Below are 21,792 nucleotides of genomic sequence, written 5' to 3' on the forward strand. Positions count from 1 at the left end.
TGGAAAACTGATTGCAAACAATGGTCGCCTTACAAGATGCATGTAAAAAAAAACAACAAAAAAAACGACGCTGTGGATGATACGGAAATACCGTAAATGAGAAACTCAACCCAATTCCGATCTACCGTCGATACGCTCGTCAAAAAATGGCCCAAGTAGGACATAACTCTGCTAGGGCCAGAAACTCAAGATCTGTGTTCTTTTCTGTCCAGTTGCAAAGAAAAACAGAATTAATGAAGCATGGGAAGAACAGAGAAAAATAAAATAAAGCAATAAAATTATCAAGAGGGAAAATTCCTGCTGTCTCGGTTGCATATGGAACAGCCTGTGACTGTTCTGTGAGAAAAGCACATTGTTGAAACACTACTGGGCTATTGTGTGGCTGTCCACCAAAGCCACTTCCCTTGAGTTAGGAACTGGAGGGAGCAAAGACTGAGGCCGGCACTCGGGACGAACAGTTGAAAATGGAGGCATGGGAGCCTAAGGGATTGGGGGTTGAGGGAGGATGAGGCCACTGAGTCTGAGGACATGAAGCAAAAAAAAAAAAATCAAAATAAGACAAAAAAAAAAGAAGGAAAAATCTGTAGCATTTTGCAAAACCTCTGAACCTAATCGTTCTGTCCTCCATCCGAGTGAGAAATCAAAGGTTACAGCACTGGTACAGGTCAGCCTTGTGCTGTGATGTTATGGTGTGAATCGTAAATCGATGTTGACAACAAGAATTTGGCTCGTGCAAAATTATGGAAACCAATTTTATTTGAGAACCAAGAGCCGTGTATCGCCGACATATGGAACATTGCTAAGTGATCGTGTGTTCGGATCATAAAAATCTGGGTTTTATGGCTATTTATTGCAATCCCTCTGGAAGAGAGCCATCTCTTCTGTTTGTAGTGGGTCTGTTACGACTATGCCTGGGTTGTAAGGTTGCAGCCAGATTTTAATTGAGGAATCTGCTTTGTTTCAGTGCTGGCCCCCCCGGTGGCTCCTCAACCACCCTGCCTGTCAGCCTTGACCCAGAGAAACAGGAGAATTATTGCAAAAAAAAAAAAAAAGTATCTTTGTAAGACAAAGACTTTTATCATGTCTGACTACTACTGAATAAATAAATGGACCATTTATTTAAAAGAAATGGTCCTCATCAATTCACATTGTGCATGTTGTTTCTGCTGAGCTGTACCCATACAAGATGTCACAGCAACAACAGAATAAACAAAAACTCTTATGAAATTAAACATTTTTACTTATTTCCGCTTAAAAATAGATTGGCCAACACAGTATATAGTAATTCAGCTTCTTTCTTTTTTTCAGATCGTCAGAAAGAGTAAAACTGGCTTCATCTTTTTTACAGCTGCAATTTATGTATCAGAGATTAGTGGGGACTGTGTCAGTGCTGGAGGCTAGCCTTTATTTCAACAAAAATAGTATGCTGCAAAATGCGCCACACACTCAAAATGAGCCCCAAATGGCCTTTTACTTTATCATTAGCAACAGCCTTAAGTTTTATTTATGACTTAAATAACTGGCGTAAATAGGGAACAATGACTTGTGCTATGATGACGCCACGGATCAAACCTGACAAGTCGGTAAACAGTCAGTCAGGCTTCAGTGATGTCCCGGAGTGAAAACCAAAGTAATAAACCACGAGCCAGAGCAATCATTTCATGGTGTATTTTTATACAGCTTATTTAATTTTATTTTCCACAGGTAAAAGATCACAGCTGTTTTTAGAAAAACACCAGCTATTGTTTTTTTTTTTTGTTCTTTCCTTCACCTGGCACTGAGTTTCTACATGCATGTAAAATCATGAGAGAACCTCGAGTCTCCAGAGGCCAGTATATGAGTCAGCACAGCTACGCAAAGCAGAGCCATGATATGGGATCTAAAGCCTCTGTGTGTGCGTGTGTAAGTGTGTATGAGTTGGTGGAAGTGTGTACAGAGAACAAACATCTGGGTGGGGAACCAGGCCCAGATGAAGTCTTGGCAGGTGTCACCACTCAAGTTTTACCATGTTTTTGTGGGCATCACTTCACACACAAGTATCCTGGCTACCAGAAACAGTGCTGAGAGCTGAGATCTGGGAAATGATGAGGACCAAACACTGGTATCCTCTTAGTCACAATTTACACCAAACAGAAAGGCAATTCCCTTCTGAAAACTTTATTGCCGCTGGCGTACAACCTGAACCAGTCTCATGGAATCCGCTCTGTTTGTCAAATTAACTCATATTTCATCTGGGACAAAAGGCAGGCTTTTACCATATTCTCTGATTGTGCGCACATTTTTGAGTGATTTGTAATGCTCTCTCTTAATAGTTGTTATAAACAACTCCCAGTGGAGTTGTTTATAAAAAAACAGACATAAAGCAAACGTTTCCCTGGCTTTCTGAGGGATTCCACCACCTGAATCAATAAGGGATACAGTTGAGAATTAACTTTGAACAAGAAATAACAAATCAGTGATTATTTAATCACTTTAGACAAACATCCTTATGCAGCAATGGCAAGCTAAGTCAAAAAATGGCTATTTTACTTTTGGTAATTAATTGTTTCTTAGATTTATAAGCTGTAATATTGATTGAAAATGAAAAGAGGCAAAAGAGCCACAGCTGAGTGACTGACTGGGTGCTGCAAGGTTGGACAATGAATTTGTGTTTTTTAATTTCTGAAATGTTTTAATAAATGTAACAAATGTTTATCTTTCAAAGCCCCCATCTGGTGCGCACTGCTTACACTAGGTATTCCAGTCTTTTGCTACCTTGTTTCAAGACAAACATAGTGGACAAAGCAAATTAGATGAGCATTACATTTCTCCAAGGCTTTGAAATGCAGAAATGGTCTAAATTATGAGAGCAGATTAGAAGATGAGAACAGGAGGTTTTGGTATTTCGGTGAACCATAGCAGCGAAGGTGTGATGCATGAGCTCCTGACAAAGAGGGAAATTTGGGGGCTTCTGGTGAGCTGACAGAGAGAACAAATTCATGGCAGATTTCTGTAAAGATGATGAACAGAGTGAAACTTGGCAGGTTGTGTGTCTGGAACATTTTCCTACAGAATAAATGTTAGTGGGAATCTGTTAGACCCATGACTGTCTCAATTGTACTTCACCCCATTTTAAACACTTTTAATTGTGTAGATAAAATCTACATGAATCAGCCGTAGATCTCTAGATTTGTGAAGTGTACCTGTTGCCAGCTGAGCAGTGCAGTGTCCACAGTATGGATGGCATACTGGCTGATATTGAGAAACATGGGATCCACAAACACATTGACAGCTAAAGAGCTGTTCTGGGGGCAGCTGATGGCAGTGGCCTGTCCCTAAAAAAAGGATACATCAAATTAAGTTTCAAATCAGTAAATCTTCATTTTTAGCAGAACAATTAAAACGTGGAAGCAGAGTTTTGGTGAGCCAACCTGCAGTGCACAGGACTGGAGCAGCTGCAGGTGGGTTAGGTTTCGGTACTCCAGCAGTCTGCAGTTCAGCCGGGTGGAAAAGCTCATCTCCTGACAGTGACGAGGTCCGTTGTTCCACTGGCGCAAAAACACCTGTGGCTCCCGAGAACCAATCACCATGAACTCCTGTTCTTGAGGTAACTTCCTGTCTGGCAGGAAGGGATGAAGTTTCCTTGATGGAACTGGATGAAGGAAATACATTTCTAAATAAAGATGATCAAACACAAGTATGCCAATAGTTCATAAATTAATGACTAATATTTACATGTCACCAAATAAATAAAAATGTGTATGAGTTGGACTGACTACCCATCGAGACTCAAACTTGAAAGGTTGTACTCTGGGGGAACGGAATGGGTCTTGGTTCTCCACAGGTACGTTAGATTTGGATTTATTCTCTGCAACCTCAAGGAATCATACTCTAGAATACCAGTAATGTTTTTAGATTTGTTTTCCTTGTCAGCAGATTGGAATCTATGTGATTAAAAGAAAAAAAAAAATAAAATAAAATAAAATATATATATATATATATATATATATATATATATATATATATATATATATATATGTATTCATGCCCTTTGAACTTCCCTTTGAACTTCTTTCGATATTTTGTCACGTTCCAAACACAAATGTTATTGAAATGTTATGTGACAAAACAACACAAGCAGGGGAGGCCTTTTCAAATAAAGTTAAATATATTATGTTTTACAAAACTTATTGCAAAGTAAGTTTGGTACTGTCTGTCATTTAGATCTCTTTCCTGGGTGAACACTGAAGAATCACCCTTCACTAAAATTACAGCTGTAAGTCATTTGCAGTAAGTCTCTCCCAGCTTTGAAAATACAGAGGTTGAAAATTTCTTCCCATTTTCTCTGCAAAAAAGCTCAAGCTCATTCAGATTGTATGGAGGACGTCCATACACATCAGTTTTCAAGTATTGCCACAGATACTTATTTGTATTTATATATGGACTTTGACTTTTATTTAAATCACAACATGTTTAGCGTAACGGTCTCTACTTCAGCCCCGATATCAAGTGTACCAGGATCCTTGGAAAAAAACTTTTTCTCCATCCATTTTCCTGACAGCTTTGTTTTCCAGATAAGAAAAAAAAAAATCTGCCAAGCATGCTGCTGACAGCATGATAGTTTAATGTTTCTGGTTGGAAGATGACAACATGTAAAAAGCTCAACAGGCGGAAATACTTCAGGAAAGCACTCCCCTGCTGCAGACTGTTTTAAACTTTAATTCAGGAAATAAAGTCTAAGTGACCAACAGGTTGTGAAAGCAAATCTCTCCACAGATTTGTACACTTAGGGCTCATTTTCAGGTGACATATGAGACCTTGTTGCTGTTTGTTGGAGCCTACCTGTTCCCAGCTGCTCCAGGTGGTGGCAGAGGCGAACTTCCAGCTGCGCTAACTGCAAAGACACACCCAACGACGGGACGAACCAGGGAGCAAAACAGGAGTCCACACGGGTGCAGGCTGCCAGCGCAATGGGGGACACCAGCTGATCGCACGGGAGCTGGGAGCCACACTCACTGTCTGAACTGGAGGAGAGAAATGCTTCAATAGAAGAGCTCATCGTAACGATGACGACGCTAATAATCAACATGAAGATTGTTTTAAGTACATAACTCCACAGTATTGATAAAAGAAGTACCAGTTCAACTTGCAGATTCTTTCATTTATCACCAAACATTTTCTAAGCAGCAGTGGAATCAATATTAAGGAATTATCAAAGATCCTACATCTTGCTGAAAAGTTACTTTTAAGTTAATTTTTTTCTCATTTTGACTGCACTAGAAACTAGACCAAAAATATTTGGTAAGACTTTATATTGAAACTGTACAAGATTTTTCCAAAAGACTAATATCTATCTATCTATCTATCTATCTATCTATCTATCTATCTATCTATCTATCTATCTATCTATCTATCTATCTATCTATCTATCTATCTGTTTACATTGGATGAACCAATGTAAATATTGGTTCATTCAGTAAAAGAAGATGGAAAAAATAACATTCATACATCTTTCAAAAAATTGTGTGAAACAGTGGCATAAATCCATTCTGAGACAAACACCAGGACTTTTCAGGAGACCTGGAATGAAGGAGACAATACTGCAGAGAGGGCCTCCTCACTGTCCAGGGCCATTAGGTAAGTTATTACAGCCACAGTTTCCAGGAAAAGCCCTCGGTGGACATTAATTGCACGTCATGGTTGATGATGTTGAACTGGAAGTAATTGAAACGAATGACCATTTGTTCTATAATTTGCTGCTACCATGATCCACTTTGAGAGGAAAACTCTCAAGAAGTGAAAAATGCGGGTCCGACGGAGCGCTCCTTAAAAAGATAACCATCATATGTTGACAATTTTCATTACTTCCAGTTGGCGGGCCAGCCAAGTTATTTTTCTGGTGGAAACTAAAGTATGGCAGATGAAATGAGAGAGTAAGGAAAGTGGAATCAGTTTTGATCAAAAAAGACAAATAATTTAAACATAAAGGAAATGTAGTGTTTGGGGTATGATTGTAATGAAATACAGATGTTTGTTTTACTGTATGGTGCTTAAGAGAGTTCTATTTCTTCTTTTAGATATTTTTTTTCTTTTCTGAAGTTGTCTAAATCCCATAGAATGTGGGGCTTGGTGCTTATTTTTCCACAAAACGTTTCTCTAAATCCCAAAAGGAAGCAAAAATGGAAAAAGAAATAAAAAAGAATGAAGATAAAAAAATTTAAATAAAATAAAAAAAAACGGAGGGGAAAATGGCAGACCAACATATTTCAGAAAATTGTCTAAACCCCAGAGACGTAACAGAAGGCGAAGGGAGACACAGGGGAGACGAGTAGAGAAACCAGTGGCAGCGAGAAGAATGAAGTCAGCGCACGCTCTGTGAAGTGTTAGAGTTTGGTCAGACCAGGCCCGGCCCAAACTGGGCTAAGAACGGCCTAATGGCTCACTGGCCAACCTGAAGGGGGTTTGACTCGTGCTTCCCCTGAGCTTCCCCTCGATTAGATACACTCAAGGTAAGCAGGAAGGAATCCGGATGGGCCCTGACAGGCACTTGGTGTGCTGGGAAATCTCATTAGGCCTATCTGAACGCCTTCCAAGCCCGCTCCCTGCTCCTGCACACCAGATGTGGGGCGAGGGACACATTTTCGATCTTTGTGCTCTGCAGTCTGGGAGCACTCTGCCTCTGTTTTTCCTCACACCCGATGGGAATGGAGACTTCAGTTCCACACACATACCTGATGCATGTTCCAATAAGGTTGTGTATGCATTTAAAATCAACTAGATGTGCATATAGTAAATATGTTTGTGCTCTAATGCAACCCTTTTCTAGTCTCATCTCCTCCTGCTTCTACCGGCGGGGTGTAACAAGATCTGGAGCCATGAAATCTCACAATATTACAAAACCATTAAGCAGTAGGTAACTTTCATGAAAAAAATATATGTTTTTTTTACATATTTGTTAAAATTATCATAAAAGCTGTGATAGTGTAAGATAGATATGTGAAAAAATTGAGTTTCTCTGCCTTCTCCCAGTATTAGCTGCAGGAATCCACCACTCAGTCAGAAATGACCAATCAGAGCCAGGAGGAGGGTCTTAGCACTGTCAATCACAGCTGCTCCCCTTCAGCAATGTCTGCCATGAATGCTAAGGCTAGTTAGCATAGCATCTGACGACAGTATTCCTGGAACAGTAAAATTGTTTTTCCTGTATCCTGCACATTTAGCAGCATAGAGGAGGTTGATTGACACACTCCTTCTGGCTCTGATTGGTTGTTTTTGACCAGATGCACTTTTGCAGACCAGAATACAAGCACTGGGAGGAAGTGGAGGAGGTTGATCTTTTAAAAATTATCTGTGTAATATTATACTGTTACAACATGGTGACAGTTTTAACATATGGAAGAAACATTATTTCTTAAATGTTAGATAGTGAAACTTTAAGCTTGACAATATTTGACACCCTGGTTCTGGTTGGTCCTGATTTGATTATTAAAGGCAACGCTGTGTTCCAAGCAGACCTCATAGGCCTGTACAACCAATGAGCTTTGGAGCCCGTTCGGGTTCCTGAACGTGTTTTCCAGCAGGTGTCACAACTTTTCTGGTAAAACAGAAGTGTGCCTCACCTCTGCTCATCTCCTCCTTCTCCATTGTGGTTGAGCACGATCCTCCAGAGGTCTGAGGCCACCAGCTCCTTCTGCTGATCAGTGAGGCTGAGGCTGGGCAGCTGCAGCTGGCAGGAACAGCTTTCTGACAGGCTGAACTCCCTGTATGGGACAAAGGCCTGCTGGAGCTCGTCCCAGTACTCCAGACTGCATGGTACCTAAAAAAATGACACAGTCATTTACACGACTTCCAAAAGTAACTTTTACATATGCATCTTATTTAGAGGCTTCGTTTTCTGTTTATGTCGAGAGATTGGAATCTGGTCTGTGGTTAACTTTATTGTGTGAATAAATATTATTTTAAATGTCTTATCCTTCTCGGCACTACCTTTCATGAAATAATAATAAAAAAGAATTCCCAATTTAATGAAGAACTTCAGTAGAATGTGGAAAAGGAGTGTCCCTGTACCAAACAACGGCTGCTGTCTGGAAAACTGCTCTGTCATATCATGAGTTGCTCACTCAATGGTTTTGACTAGATTTCAACATCCATTATATGAGCAGAACACATAATCACTTAAGCATGATGGTCAATCATAGTTCCTCCTGTTCCCTTTTGCCTTCCAAACAAAAAAAACAACAACATTTAAATGGACAGTTTAGAGATTCAGATATTCGTTTTTGGAGCACACAAAGATGAGAGACTGTGACTTTCTTTTGTTCTTCAACAACCATCCCAGTTCTAGAGTCAGTGATAAATCTAAATGTTTAACACCCAACACACATTCAAAGTGTTACTCTTCCTACCTAAAGTCTGTCATTTATCATCAGATTGCCAGAGAACTAAATTCAATACTTTTACACCAGTTAATCGCACAGATGTTTTCATCTGCACCCTTGCTATGTCTACTAAACAATCATGGTTTAGGGAAAATTAGGACTCGGACCAAATTGCTCATTTCAAACAAACAGATTTCTATAACAATCTTTAGTGGAACCATTGTTACTCATCAGGAACAAGTGATTTTCTTGGACTCTTGCAGTTACACAGTGATTAATAAAAACTGCAGTGGGCTTCAAAACCTCAAACAGATGCTTTTAAGACTCTAACAGGTGAAGACTTTTAGAATGACAATATAGCTGATAATATCTTATATGCAGCAGATAGCTTTTCTAATATCCAGATTAGGAAACATATGCTGACAGCTTACAGGTATCATATGGAGCCCCATGAGGGACATGGAGGATTTGTTTTTTCTTTTGCATTTCCTCGCAAAGCTTTTGAGTTCTCTTCTGATCAGTTCATGCGGCACAATTGAATACTGAAAGCCTTTCTTACGGTGGCCACCAAACGTTCTCCTATAATATAAGGGTTTCATAAGGTTTATCCATGTATGTTAATATGTCGTCGTGAAATATTTGAAGTTTTATATTTTTTTCCTGAGAATAGAGATGGAAAAAATACATCCAAACTGTTTGGACTATTTCTGTGTTATCGTGGGGTAATAAATCATCCGACAGTTTTGATTGTTCTCTGTTGTGTTGGTCTGAATGGTTAATAAAGGGTTGTTTTCATGTGCAGTTCCAGCTCAGCCTTACACAGACAAACATGCAGTGAATAAAACGGTTTTCAATTAGTTTTCTGCACCAAAGAGTTAAAAGAGTTAAGAATATATAAACACGTTTTCACTGAGACTTGTAATGTGTATATATTTTACATTTTAAATGGACATTTGTGACTGTATACAGAATAGACTGGCAATATTGCAACAAGCAATATTTGGTAATTGTGAGGGAACACCAAAAACATTTTTTTCTCCAAAATCAGATCCAATTGATTGAGTCCAGATTCCAGCAAGCAATAATTTCTAAATATCAGAGAGTCCAGACCTTCTGGAAGAAGTATAGTGGAGAGCAAGAGACTGGTTTTTACAAGGCTAGTCCAATTGGGACGAAAGCTGACTTCTACTCTCTCCATCTCTCTTATCTACCTTTAAATCTAATCACATTTAAAGTGGATAGTTATTTAAACATTCTGGTTTTGTATATAGGAAAGATTGACTGGACATCGATCACCTCTGACTGGCAGTCACTGAACACAGAACATAAAAAATGCAATAAGCCATTGCTTCTTTTTTTTTTTTTTTTGCTTTTTACAGCACCCTGCCTCAATATCACCCAGCTGAAACACTTGTTCTGCTCTCACTGCGAGTTTTAAAAGAAACGTCATTAGAGTTGCTTCAATTACAACCTTGATTTTTGCCTTAATCAGACAAAAAAAGACTACCTACAACTTTCTAATCTTGTCATGAAATGACAGAAGACCACCAGCACAGTAGGACTGCAACTCATCTCCACCATAACAGCACATGGCCAGATGCCTAATGCTTGTCAAGCGTATGACAATCATCAGTGCTGAAAAGCTGTGGCTGGTTTTCACACTGAATAACAACAGCTTCTGCTCATGCGTTCCTTTAAAGAAGATGTGATGAATCGTAGGGCGCCATGCCAAAACGAACAGAAATCTGTCCCGTTCTGCTGTGAGAACTAAACCAGCTTCTCACATTCCCCTTGACCGCCTGCACTACACTTTGCTACTGATGGATGAAAAGTGGCAGAGCACTCCTGAGAACACACCTGAAGAACAGCAGGCGGAAAATCATGAATACATGTGTGCATGTGGGTCAACAAGTGAATTGTTCACCACAGGTGTACAGCTCCTTGGACAACTACCAAACTCTTGGGAATGTTCAACACACAGATACTAATGTGTGTGTGTGTGTGTCCATTTGTCAGGCGAATGAGGTAACTGGAAGCTTACATCATGTATGAACTGTCGCACAGGTTTTCCTAGAATCAACTCTTCCTAATTGTACCTGACAGAGTTGTGCACCCGCAATCCCAACGCCGAGCAACCAGAGCGGAAACTCACCGAATCCCTTTTGAGAACTCCCAGAGCCGGTTTGCTAAAACACCATACGTGCTCTTTCTCTGCACCTGTGATATCCTATACACATGACGGCATACAGAAATGGATATCTGAGGCATATACGGTAGAGGGGGGTACGTGTGCGCAGCTGAATGTGCGTCATGTTCCCGTCCAATTGCAGTTCTGGCTATGGAGAGAAAGTCAAGATGAATGACAACCAATTCATTGCTGGTCAGGAGACGGAAAAGGTTCGGGGAGGTGAGCACACCTGTCAAAAGTCCAATGGATTGTATATCTAAGAGCAGGACTTTTCCAGTTCTGGGAGAGACAAAGGAAATCATGTGTGTATACACAGGTGTGCGTTTGTATGCAAGTACATGATGCAGCGTGGGCAGTGTCAGCTTCCTCTGCCTGATTGTGTGTGTACCTTATCTGAAAAACAATATGCAAGTCTGAATAGCTGACATTCCCCCAGCTGGATGAGTCCAATCTGTGTTTTCCTCAAACATTCAACAAAGTGAGCCTGGCAGCTCGGCCTTGGGCAAAATATCAGTCGAAATGATGTGCCGAATGTTTTGGGCCTCATTTTCGGACGGGCGGTTCAAAGGCCTTGAGCACCGTGTTGAGGAATTTTTAAGTATTTAAATAGTCCAAACTGCTTACAAATATTTTTGGATTCAGAAGTGTTGGCAGCTCGCATAAATCTTTTCATTCCTGACACCCAGGTCTGTTTAGGAAAAAACTGCAGCCTACCACTCGGCGAAGATTTATTTTTCTGGATCTGTTTGAGTGATTGCAGTTTCTCAGAAGGTTAACTCAAGGCAGGCACTCTAAAGCAAATACACAACAGAAAAAAATTATTTCAGGGTTCTGGGCTTGGCCAAAGTGTGATTGCTGCTAAATTTTCAAAAAAAATGTTTCTGCAATTGAAGACTCCCTCAGCTCACTCAGAGGCCATGGTTGCTGACAAGCACGGCGTCGTGTGTCATTATTTTTATTAACAATATCAACACCGCTATTATGTTATTTCGCTGATGCCTATATGCCGGGGAAAAAAAAAGAATCCACAGCGAGCTACTTCTTATCAGCTCGAAGACAAATTGAATTGACATTGTCTTGAGCAAATGTTTATTCAGCAAATGCAATGAAAATTGTTCTGAATATGACTCCTGCTATGCTGTCTCATATGGGCTGATATACATTAACATTAATCAGTGTGGAAAATCAGGAATAAGGCCACGCTGAGATCTTTGAGCTATTATTTTGGTTGTTTTTTTCCTACTTAAAGCCAAACTGGAAACTGGAAAAGAAACAGAGTTTTTGGTGGATGAGGTGTAGAAACTCCAAGATCAAATTAACCACATGGAAAGTCTTTTATTTTTATAGTGCATTAGTTGGGACTAATGCAGGTCTGCTCGAGCACCATCCTTCAAAAATAATAGTTATCTTGGCTATAATAGCGTCTCGCTCGTTCTGATTCAACGTGTTTTTCTGAAGCGACAGATCACACCACCTGACATCCGATCCAAAACTCTCTCTACAAATGGCATAAAAGCACACATCAATAATAAAAAAAAGGTGCGTTGTAAGCAGCAAATGTGGTTGTATAACTGTGTATAACTGTGTATATAACAAAAAACATGACAAACAAAGCAGCTTGAGAAATGGCTGTAGCTGCAGGTTGCTCGATCATCGCAGGACATTTTTATGGCATCTGTCTCAGGCCAGCAGGGCCTCCATAGCAACAGAGCCTCGTTGGCACATGAAAGGCAATCCTAACACTGTCATGCATAAAATCAGCAGCGGGGGAGCGGATGGTGTGAGGTTTGTCTGAAAAAGTCAGAGCAATTTGGAAACTTTGTTGAACAGCAAGTGGATGATGACATTAACCTATTTGCACACAGAACAAAGCTGATGTGGGTAAAAGGTAATCTAATTGAGAACAGAATGTACATTGCGCTTATTTTATGAAGTTAGGTTGTTCCTCTCTTTTTAGCGTCTCCTCCTCTGTTCCCCCCATGGTGGGATCGGGCTGATTTCCTCACCACTTGGAGAACTCCAGTACTCTCTCTGCAGGTGGAAACCTGCCGGTTCTTAGCTGAACCCCAACAAGCCAACGTTTATGATATCGCTCCCTTTGTACTGTATACAAAAAAACCAGCACGGCCAGCAATTTCACTTTGAGTAATGAAAGGTGGTTTGAATTTCCCCTTTGAGATACTGGAACCAGTTGGGAAACCACAAGTATTTAAATGCAGGAAATCTTGATTTTATAAAATGTTAATATGATCTGCTCTGGGGACGAGCAAGCAGCAAGGCAAGGAGTGAACCCCCCTTGCTGCCCCCATTTAGCCCCTCTCTTGCTCATCTATTACACTCGACTGAGAGAAGAGCTACAACAAAGGAGGAGAGGCCGTGTCGTGTCGGGAATGACAAAAACAGAAAACAGGTGACAAGGAGGCTGAGTGGTATAAAAATGTCAGAGTCTATTTAGCTGCTCAGGAGTTCAATCCCCCTGACTCCACTTATAAATCATCCAAACATTCTGTCTAAATGACAGAGAATGATCAGACAGTTTAATGCTAATTTCCTCTCTCTTTATTATACATTACGTCTCTTTCCCTACCTTTACAGTTTCCATTTCTTCACAACTATCAGTTTCCACTTCTAAATGGCTATGTTGTAACTTTATAGGCCTGAGAAATTCAGAGCGCTGTCTCTTTTCTCTTCAGGTTCCCTCTCTGCACAGACAACATGTTAGATACGTGAGGTTCCAGCGGAGGAAAAGCCTGGCTACTGCTGTGTGTGGAATTTTATAGACTCTATTTGGTCATTTTAGACCTTTAATAATTTAAAAAAGAAAAAAAGGAGGCTCAGTAATGACTGGTTTACAGAAAGTCAAATGAGGTAAATCTGGGATGTAGGAAAGCTTTAAGACAATATTATAACACTTATGAAGGGAAAAAAATTGTACTATTAAATCATGTAGAAAAAGCATTGGCTAAGAATTATGTAGTTATAAAGTGGTAAAAAAAGATCCAATAGCTTATTTTTTATATATGACTTTATTGTCCACAACATATTATTGAAGCGACTGGAGAGTTGGTAGGACTCTCCAGTCTAGTACTCAACTGGTTCTGACATAAAGATCAAGAATTTATTTGTTTCAATAGGAAACTTGTCAACATGTGGGGTACCCCAAGGTTCAGTCCTGGGACCCCTCATTATTCAATACCAATACACTTACACTAGCTCAGGTTTAAAGTAAGTTGTAAGACTGGTTACCATAATTACGCAGATGATACACAGCTTTACATTACGGTGTCACCAGGTGACTAAGAACTCATCAAAGCACTGAAGAGATGTGTCATAACTTCCTCCAGCTGAACAGGAACAAAACTGAAGTTATTATTTTTGGACCTAAAGCGGAACAATCTAGAGTCAATGCACAGCTTCGGTTATTACAGCTGGAAACTAGAGATCAGGCCTGAAATCTGGGTGTAGTGATGGAGTCTGACCTGAACCTTCAGGGCCACATAAAGACAATTACAAACTCGGCCTTCTACCTCTGTTTATTGGTGATTTAGATGATGGCATTTGACAAATTGTAATGTTGGTTACTAGTTTCATTATTCTATGTTTTTAGAATGTTCTTATGTTTTTATTGTGTAAAGCACTTTGAGCTACAGTGGATATTAATGAGATGGAATGTTGGGCATTTGTTTATTTTCAGGCCCCTTATCTTTTTTTTCCCGTCTTAAAAATAAAAATAGAAAATATAGATTATTATTATTATTATTTTTTAAATATAACTACAGTGTGAGAAAATCTGCAAACCAACCCTCTGTGAGACTGTGGAGAGAACTGCACACCTTTCAGCTGTATGCTATGGTTCAAGTGAGAAGAGTTGGATCAGCCAATATTTATAAGTCAAGCTGGCCCAGTCAAAGTCCAGACAATCAAGAGTTGAAAATGATCTGCAATCTGAGTGAATTCCAGCTGTTTTGCAGATTTTCTGTCCACAGATGTGAAAAGTTGTTTGAGAGATAATACCAACAAAAGCTGGTTCAATAAAATATTGAATAATGAAGGGAGGGAAAATAGCATGACACACTTTTCAGATTGTTATTTTGAAATTGTTGTTCTGTGATGGACTCACCTCTCCTCTTCTTCATTCTTCAGTTCCAAACTTGCAGAATTAAATTTATGATTTAATAGCCATTTTCTTATTTCTCAAGTACACTGATGCCAATTTCCCTACTTAGTTAATGTTGCCTTTGAAAAACAACAACAAAAAACCCCCCTCTGCAAATATCTGCTTCTAATTCCCAAATGAAGTGCTTTCAGTAAAAGATGTGTGCCCGGAGTGTCATCTTTTCAGCACTGCAGCATTTACACTCCCATTACCTGATTCCTTTTAACAGTCTTGTTGCATGTAATAATTCTTTGACAGATGACAAGAGAGGAGCGATATAGGAACCACATGTTAATCAAACCCCGTTTCCAATAGGCTGCTGCTGTAATGCTCTAATGTGAACATCCATAGAAACCAGTCAGTCACATTTACCTCAGTCGGGAGTTAAAGACATGAGCTTTAAATATAAACAAACTGTGAAGCCAATAATGAAAGACTGGCACTACATACTGTTACCACACTGCATCATTAGCCAGAAAAGCATCTTTTTCACATTTCATTGGTGGGTAATAAAACATCATCTTGTAGATCTTACACCGAGGCTTCTGTTTGTCTTGGACAAGACGACAAAATCAGTATTTCTTCGCCCCCTCCCCTCGCAGAATCTTTATCGGACTTTGTCCTTACTGTCTATCACTACATCTTCTCCACCTCCCACATCCAAGTGCCCCTGCTCCCTCCAGTCCCTACTGTAACCCAATACGTGGCCAATCAGCGAGAGACTTCGGCGTTGCGCTCGCTGCAGTCCTTGCAGCTGTGGGGGCCGCGCTCAAAAGTCGCGCAGCTGCAGCACCTTCCAGTGCCCTGCCTCTCCTGGGCCGGCACGCATAAACAGAGCGAACATCTGCACCGTAGGTGGAGCGACTGTGGGAGTCCAAGAAGAATGAGGGAGATAAGCCATGATGAAAAGCAGAAGGGAAAGGAGGAGGGAACGTAGCTTAACATTAAGGGGGGATCATTTTTTTGGGTAAAACTAGCCATGAAGGAGCTGAAAAAGTAAGAAAATTGGGTCTGTCTTTCATCTCTGGACAAAAAAAACAAAAAAAACAACAAAAAAAAAACCCAGACTTTTTTTTTTCTTTTTTTTTATAAAAAGGAATCTTAATAACAACACATAAATAAGAATCAACAAAACTTTGTTATTGAATTTCCCTCCCTAACTGTCAAAGCCCTTGAGAAACATTACATCGCTGCAACAATGTACCGTTTTATCCTAATCTACTTTATTACTGGGCTTTTAATGAATTCTTGTAATATATCGCAACAGATGCGGATAAATCATCTCTTGGTCTACAGCTGCTTTTTATAAATAAGAAACAACAATAGCATAAATCTAATAATAAGAATGGCATTTATTCATTTGAAAAAACAGGATTTAGATGCTGAGAAAGACAATTACAAAAATGGAAGGTTTCAAAATGAGCAACAGTTGCTATGACAGCATTTTGTTATGGCTTTAGGGGGAACAAATGAGCTTAAATGAATAAATCGGGTTCCATCCTTTATTCAAAGTAATTATCTGGACAGTGAGGCGGTGGGTAGGAAGACGGGGGATGAGCGATGGGAGGAAAACAAGGATGTTCTAACCCCCACCGAGGCCCTGCAGGCTCAGTAGCCGCAACAGACCTGCCAAAATATAACCTCATCTGGGGTTGAAGGCACCTGGCTATTCACACCAGAGTGCGGAATGACTTCCACAGCTGTCCGAGCATGTATTACAAGTTTGGAGAGACAGCAGAGGTCTCGGTCATTCCGTAACACGAGTCCTGACAGGGGAATCGCGATGGCGCGCAGCCCAGATCTAAAACCGTTTGCTGCTCTTTCAGTGCAGGTGATGTTAGGCAGGGACCTGGGAGAGGGATGTGTGGATACTCTTCTCGTCTTACGTCTTACAACCCCAACCTCGCAGCAGACATCCCAATACAACTGAAGCAATAAAGATATACATGCAACACAGAGCTGCTTGATAAATCACGAGCCTCGCTTTGTTGCAGTTTTATGGTGAAATAAAAAAGAAAAGACGCAGGGGTTTGTATGAAAAGCAGAAACTGAGAAAGTGTTGAGTGTTTGTGTTGGTGACACGTGCGAGCCCCATGCTACCTGCAGGACGTCCCCTAGGTCAGCCGTGCTTATTTCAGGGTCCTCAGTGGTGTTGAAGGGGACGGGCGTGATTCTGACAAAGGTGAGGACGCGCGGCTCGGGGTACCGCCACAGCATTACCCCGGGGCTGTCTTCGGTCTCACTGTAGAACACGACCTCATGGGGTCCCGGCAGCTTCTGGGATCCTGGGAGACAATATGAAAAACAATAACTACAAACTGGATGTTCCGGTACAAACAGAAGGATAATCAGCTGCACAACAACAAAACAGAAAACATGAGTCATGATACTGCAAGGAAACAAAATGAAGGTCTAAGAGATGCACCAGATCTATCAGCTCTGACTTTAATGCATGGAAAGAAAAAAAAAGGTATTAATGGGCCACATGGAAAAAAATAAACTTTAGAAAAAGCATTTGTAAGCCAAATTACACAGGAACATCTCATTAGCAAGAGGCTCATACACATCACAAACACATACATCCAAACGTCCTGCGAATTTAACTAAGTCAGAATTTTGAGCAAACTTTTAAAATGTTACAAAAAGGAAACAAAATCACAAAAAGTGGAAAAAAATAACTCTTCTCTGGAAAAACCAAAAAACTCCTCAAGCGACCAAAAGCATTTTTACAAAACTGAGGAAGCTATTTTGAATTTTGCAGTTTTCATCAACGTATTGTAATGAGATACTTCAAAATCTGAATTAACAAAAAACACACTTTAATGGAAACACTCATAGAGCCATGAACAACTAATACATTTAGCTTAAACTCATGTCCACAGGAGCTTCAGGAGGTAGATATAACCATGACTTTCTACAGTAATCAGTGAAGACTGAGGCTGTCTTGTGAATTAATTGGATTGGGGTTTGGAATTTGGTCAAAATTATCACAACCTATTACTGAATATGAACTGGAGAGTCACTTCCAATCCAGACTGTCAGACTTTTAAAGGTCTAAATGCCGTCAGTCACAGGTAGTCCTATGCTGATTACATATTTCAACATTACAGACAGTAAGGAACCTTGGTTACGAGGTTTGGAACATCCACAAAGAAGAATGAAGAGCTTGAAGTGCATGAAGTAAAGAAAGCTTAACTAAATAAGCTCAGGCTATAAGAAAAGATACACAATGGACCTAAAATCTAACTTGTACACAATTAAAACAGTAAACACAATTTGAAATATTTTATTTGGATTTCTGGTGGAATGTTTAAACAAATTGTTCGTATTTCCTTCCTTAGAGATCAGTCAAAACTCGTGTCTACTGCTGCACATAAGAAAAAAAGAAATCTGGAAACCCTGTATCTGCATTTTCTGAATGTTTATGTGTGTCAGAAGCTCTCCATAAACAACGTACCTTAGTAAACATTGTTGCCATTCTGTAAACATGTACTGATTAAACCGGGCCAAGCACCTGCAGCAGCTGGACAGCACAGGACCGAAGCTCCAGAGTGATGTTTGACTTACGTCTCAGCTGCTGTTTGGGACCCGTGTTTATTCAGGAAAAGAGAAGAAGGCAAACAGGGAACTGTTGCTATTGTCTGACCCACTCTGCCTGCGTCCAATTTTACTCTTTAAAGTGAGAACTTTTTTCACCGGGAACTTCAGACTAGTTAAAAAATGTGTATAAAGGAAAGAAAGAAAGAAAAAAAAAACGTTTTGCTATTTTGTTTGCTCTATTCCTAAGGGTGAGTGAGTCACTGTCTCACCCACTTACCCTGTGAGTGAGTGAGACAGTGACTCTCCCTTCTCTCTCTGACCACCTTTCATTTACGTTTTGCTCATGTAACCCAGCCATGTCTGAGCTGGGCCCTGGGGGCACCCGTAGCCCGTCTCTGTACTTTGGGGCACTGACTTTTCTCACTGCTGACAACATGTTGCAGACAGACTGTCCTCTTGGTTCCAGTTCACCACTGTACGTTCTTCAGACTCAGCCAGAATATTAAATGCATCAAAGAGCAGTGGAACAGTGCAACAAACAAAGACTCAACCACAGCTGACAGAGTGGAAGGCTGGGCTTCAGCCAGAGAGAAGTTTGATCCTCTGTGTATGTTGCTGTGAGTGTCTGTCTGTGTGTGTGAACACAAAGCACAAAGAAATGGAATAAACACAAAGTTACTTAGAGTGGAAACAGGCGGACATGCCTGATGAAACTTCTTTTAACAGAGAGCTTTGATCTAACTCGGTTTTAAGCTGATACGCATCTTAACGGACTTTTAACTTCCTAAGTTTTCAATTTTAGTTGAAATAATAATTAGTTTTTTTGTTTGTTTAGAAACGAAATGCACTGGACAGTCGATCATGACAGGAAACAAGCTGGTGTCTTAATGTTACGTTATCTCCTGAACAATGTGCTTAAAAAGGACAATGTACCTAACCTTTAAAAAAATATCCAAACTGGAAAAAAGTATGAAACAACTGCAAACCCACCAAGACAAGTGATGTGGCAACCTATTCTTCAGGTAATTACACAAGCAGTTATGAGGCTCATGGTGACTCTGGAGGAGCTGAAGAGATAAATAGCTCAGGTGGGAGAATTTGTTAACATGACAACTTTGACTTGGTTACTCTGCTATCCCGTTGCACTCTTCTATCTACTGATTATTGGGGGCATATTTTTTTATTTTTTTTTGTTTTTTGTTTTTTTTGTCTGTTATTTTGTTTTGTGCATCAACCAATCACAGCCAAAACTGCCCTTATTGATTTATTTCAGAAAGAATCAAAAAGTGAAAGCCGCTGGGTCATACTCTATAGTGAAGACATTTGTCTGACAGGATTATGAGTTTGGTTTTTTTGTTGTTTTGTTTTTCTAGCAACATTTGGTCCAAACTCTTTACTAGGTGGTGGCAGTAATAATCTATGAAGTTTTTTTTTTTTGCCAACCACCATTAAACAAGTAGAAGGATCCCTTGAAGACACACCTAACAACGGGGTCAATCACACCTATCGAGCAATGATAAATCCCTGCATTTATCATTTTGATTTAACATCCACTTGATAATGGGACTAGACATGGAAATTAGCTGCCCGGCTAAAATCTCATGTATTTACATGTAGATGTTCATTAATACGTACTGTCCCAGTTTTAAAAATAAACTTGAACTTATACACTTTGTGTTGTTCTATGACGGTGGTTATAACATAAAAAATATGACAAGTTTCAAAGTGTATCAATGCTTTTGCAAAGTGTTTGACCAATATTGTTTAGTGCATGAGCATATACCTGAGTCCTGAATGTACTGAAAGTTTCCAGTGCGCAGGTCGTCTGAGCTGTGCTCTGTCCTGGGAGAGGGAGCGACGGGAGAGGGGGGAGGCTGGGTGTGACAGGCCTTTCCCTTAGACCAGCTATCGTTAGAATCCTCTTTTTGAAGATGGAGGTAGTTACGAAGATGCTCTTCAACCAGCATCAGGCAGTTCAAATGTTCCTGACCCCAAAAGACCTGTTGGGAAAGAACAAGAGAGAGTTGGGTCAGCTGTGAAAAGAATGCCAACATATAAGATCAGATAGCAAAGAAGGAAAAGGAGTTCTTCTGAAAATAATAATAATTAAAAAAAGTTGCAAAATAACCCTGACCAATATTTCATTTCATAAAGCATGGATCAGGAATAGCAATTCCTTTGCCAAAGCAAGGAGTCAAACAGTCAGGGTTGGCCTCCACATTGCCCTTTCACAACCTCACTGAGATTACACAACAGCGCCTGATTTTCTCCTCACTCACCCATGGCATTCCCCTTCCTATGCGCCATCAAAGTGAGTGTGCCTGAGATTTGAACCGAGGGTTTGGAATATTTGAGTCAAAGATTTCACACACAGAGCTGCCTGCGTGCTTGCCCACCACTTACTAACTTGCGAGAGTGGGTTGTAACTAAACTCTAAAAACAGGAAAATTTGGGGATTTTTTTCCCCCCAGGTTTTTGGAGACGGAGCCGTAAAACAGGGGGGAAAAAAATCGGAAGGAATTCCGGTGGTTTCGATGCAGCAATTGATCAAAACACCACAAACTGTAATATTTGGAGAGGGAAATGTATGATTACATATTAAGTGTTGACTTGGAAGTGATTTCCCTGTTAATGGATATGCAATAAAAGCATTAAGGAAACCTGAACATGAGTAAGGGTGTTCCCCCTGTAGAAGTAATGTGGAATATTATTTAGAGAAAAATGTGAACTGTTAGTCACATAGAAAAGGGACTTTTCAGTTTGCATTATGTAACTTCTCACAAGTAAAAAAGAAGAAAAAAAAGGCGGACGATCACCTCAGACTATAAATAGATTTACAATATTCCACTACTTAACCAGAAGATATGACTCAAAGCTAAAGAAGTCCCCATTTCAGCCCTGAGAAGACAGAATCGTCTGCAAAAATGAAATATAACTGCAGATTTTAAGTGTTGTCAGATTGCAAAATTGATATAAAATGTATCTTTCGGAACGAAGACAGTTCCAGCTACAATATCCTCACAGAAACATGGAGTGACTCTCACTCATTCTCACTTTCTACCAGGTGCAGAGGCACGTATCTAACCCTAACCCCAATGAGCTGAAGCTGAGCGGGGAAATAAATCTCATGATTTAGAGAGATGAACTGATGTCATAGGTGCACAAACCTGCAGCAGACCTCCCTTCAGGTCCAGAAGCAGCTTAGGGGGGCCGGGCTCTGGTCCAGGGCTGCCGCTGTGCCGGCACCATCGAGCTTCCAGGGAGCTGCTGCAGGAAAACGGCCCCAGGAACACGTGGCCCCGGTCCCGCAGTCCCGTTTTCACCAGCGCGTCTTTCACCGTCAACAGCACCGACGCAGACTCAACTGGGTCTAAAAATGCAACACAAAGATTTAACGAAATCTGCTCATTTTTGGCAACGCACGCACAAAAACAAACAAAGTCAGTTAGTAAATGTGCAAAGTTATACGAGGAATTATCTTTGTTTTTACAGCTTACAGCGCTGGCTCAGTGCTAGAAAAGTAGCGCAATTACGATCACCAGGCTGGGTAA

The 21,792-nt window shown here is 40.3% G+C and overlaps 1 protein-coding gene across 2 annotated transcripts in view; it reads right to left on the reverse strand.

The window, feature by feature from the left end:
• vps13b (vacuolar protein sorting 13 homolog B) overlaps positions 1-21,792 on the reverse strand; it is a 298,354-nt gene that overhangs the window by 55,504 nt on the left and 221,058 nt on the right. For both annotated transcript variants that reach the window (XM_015003945.2, XM_015003947.2), the window contains exons 39-45: positions 21,409-21,611; positions 20,025-20,241; positions 16,802-16,986; positions 7,599-7,795; positions 4,822-5,003; positions 3,411-3,631; positions 3,183-3,314 (exon numbers count right to left, since the gene is read on the reverse strand). In XM_015003945.2, the coding sequence (XP_014859431.2) occupies positions 3,183-3,314; positions 3,411-3,631; positions 4,822-5,003; positions 7,599-7,795; positions 16,802-16,986; positions 20,025-20,241; positions 21,409-21,611 (1,337 nt within the window). The remainder of the gene's footprint in view (positions 1-3,182; positions 3,315-3,410; positions 3,632-4,821; positions 5,004-7,598; positions 7,796-16,801; positions 16,987-20,024; positions 20,242-21,408; positions 21,612-21,792) is intronic.

The sequence above is a fragment of the Poecilia mexicana genome, unplaced genomic scaffold, assembly GCF_051168715.1.
Source record: "Poecilia mexicana isolate PSO_F unplaced genomic scaffold, ASM5116871v1 scaffold_6, whole genome shotgun sequence".
Taxonomy (NCBI): Eukaryota; Metazoa; Chordata; class Actinopteri; order Cyprinodontiformes; family Poeciliidae; genus Poecilia; species Poecilia mexicana.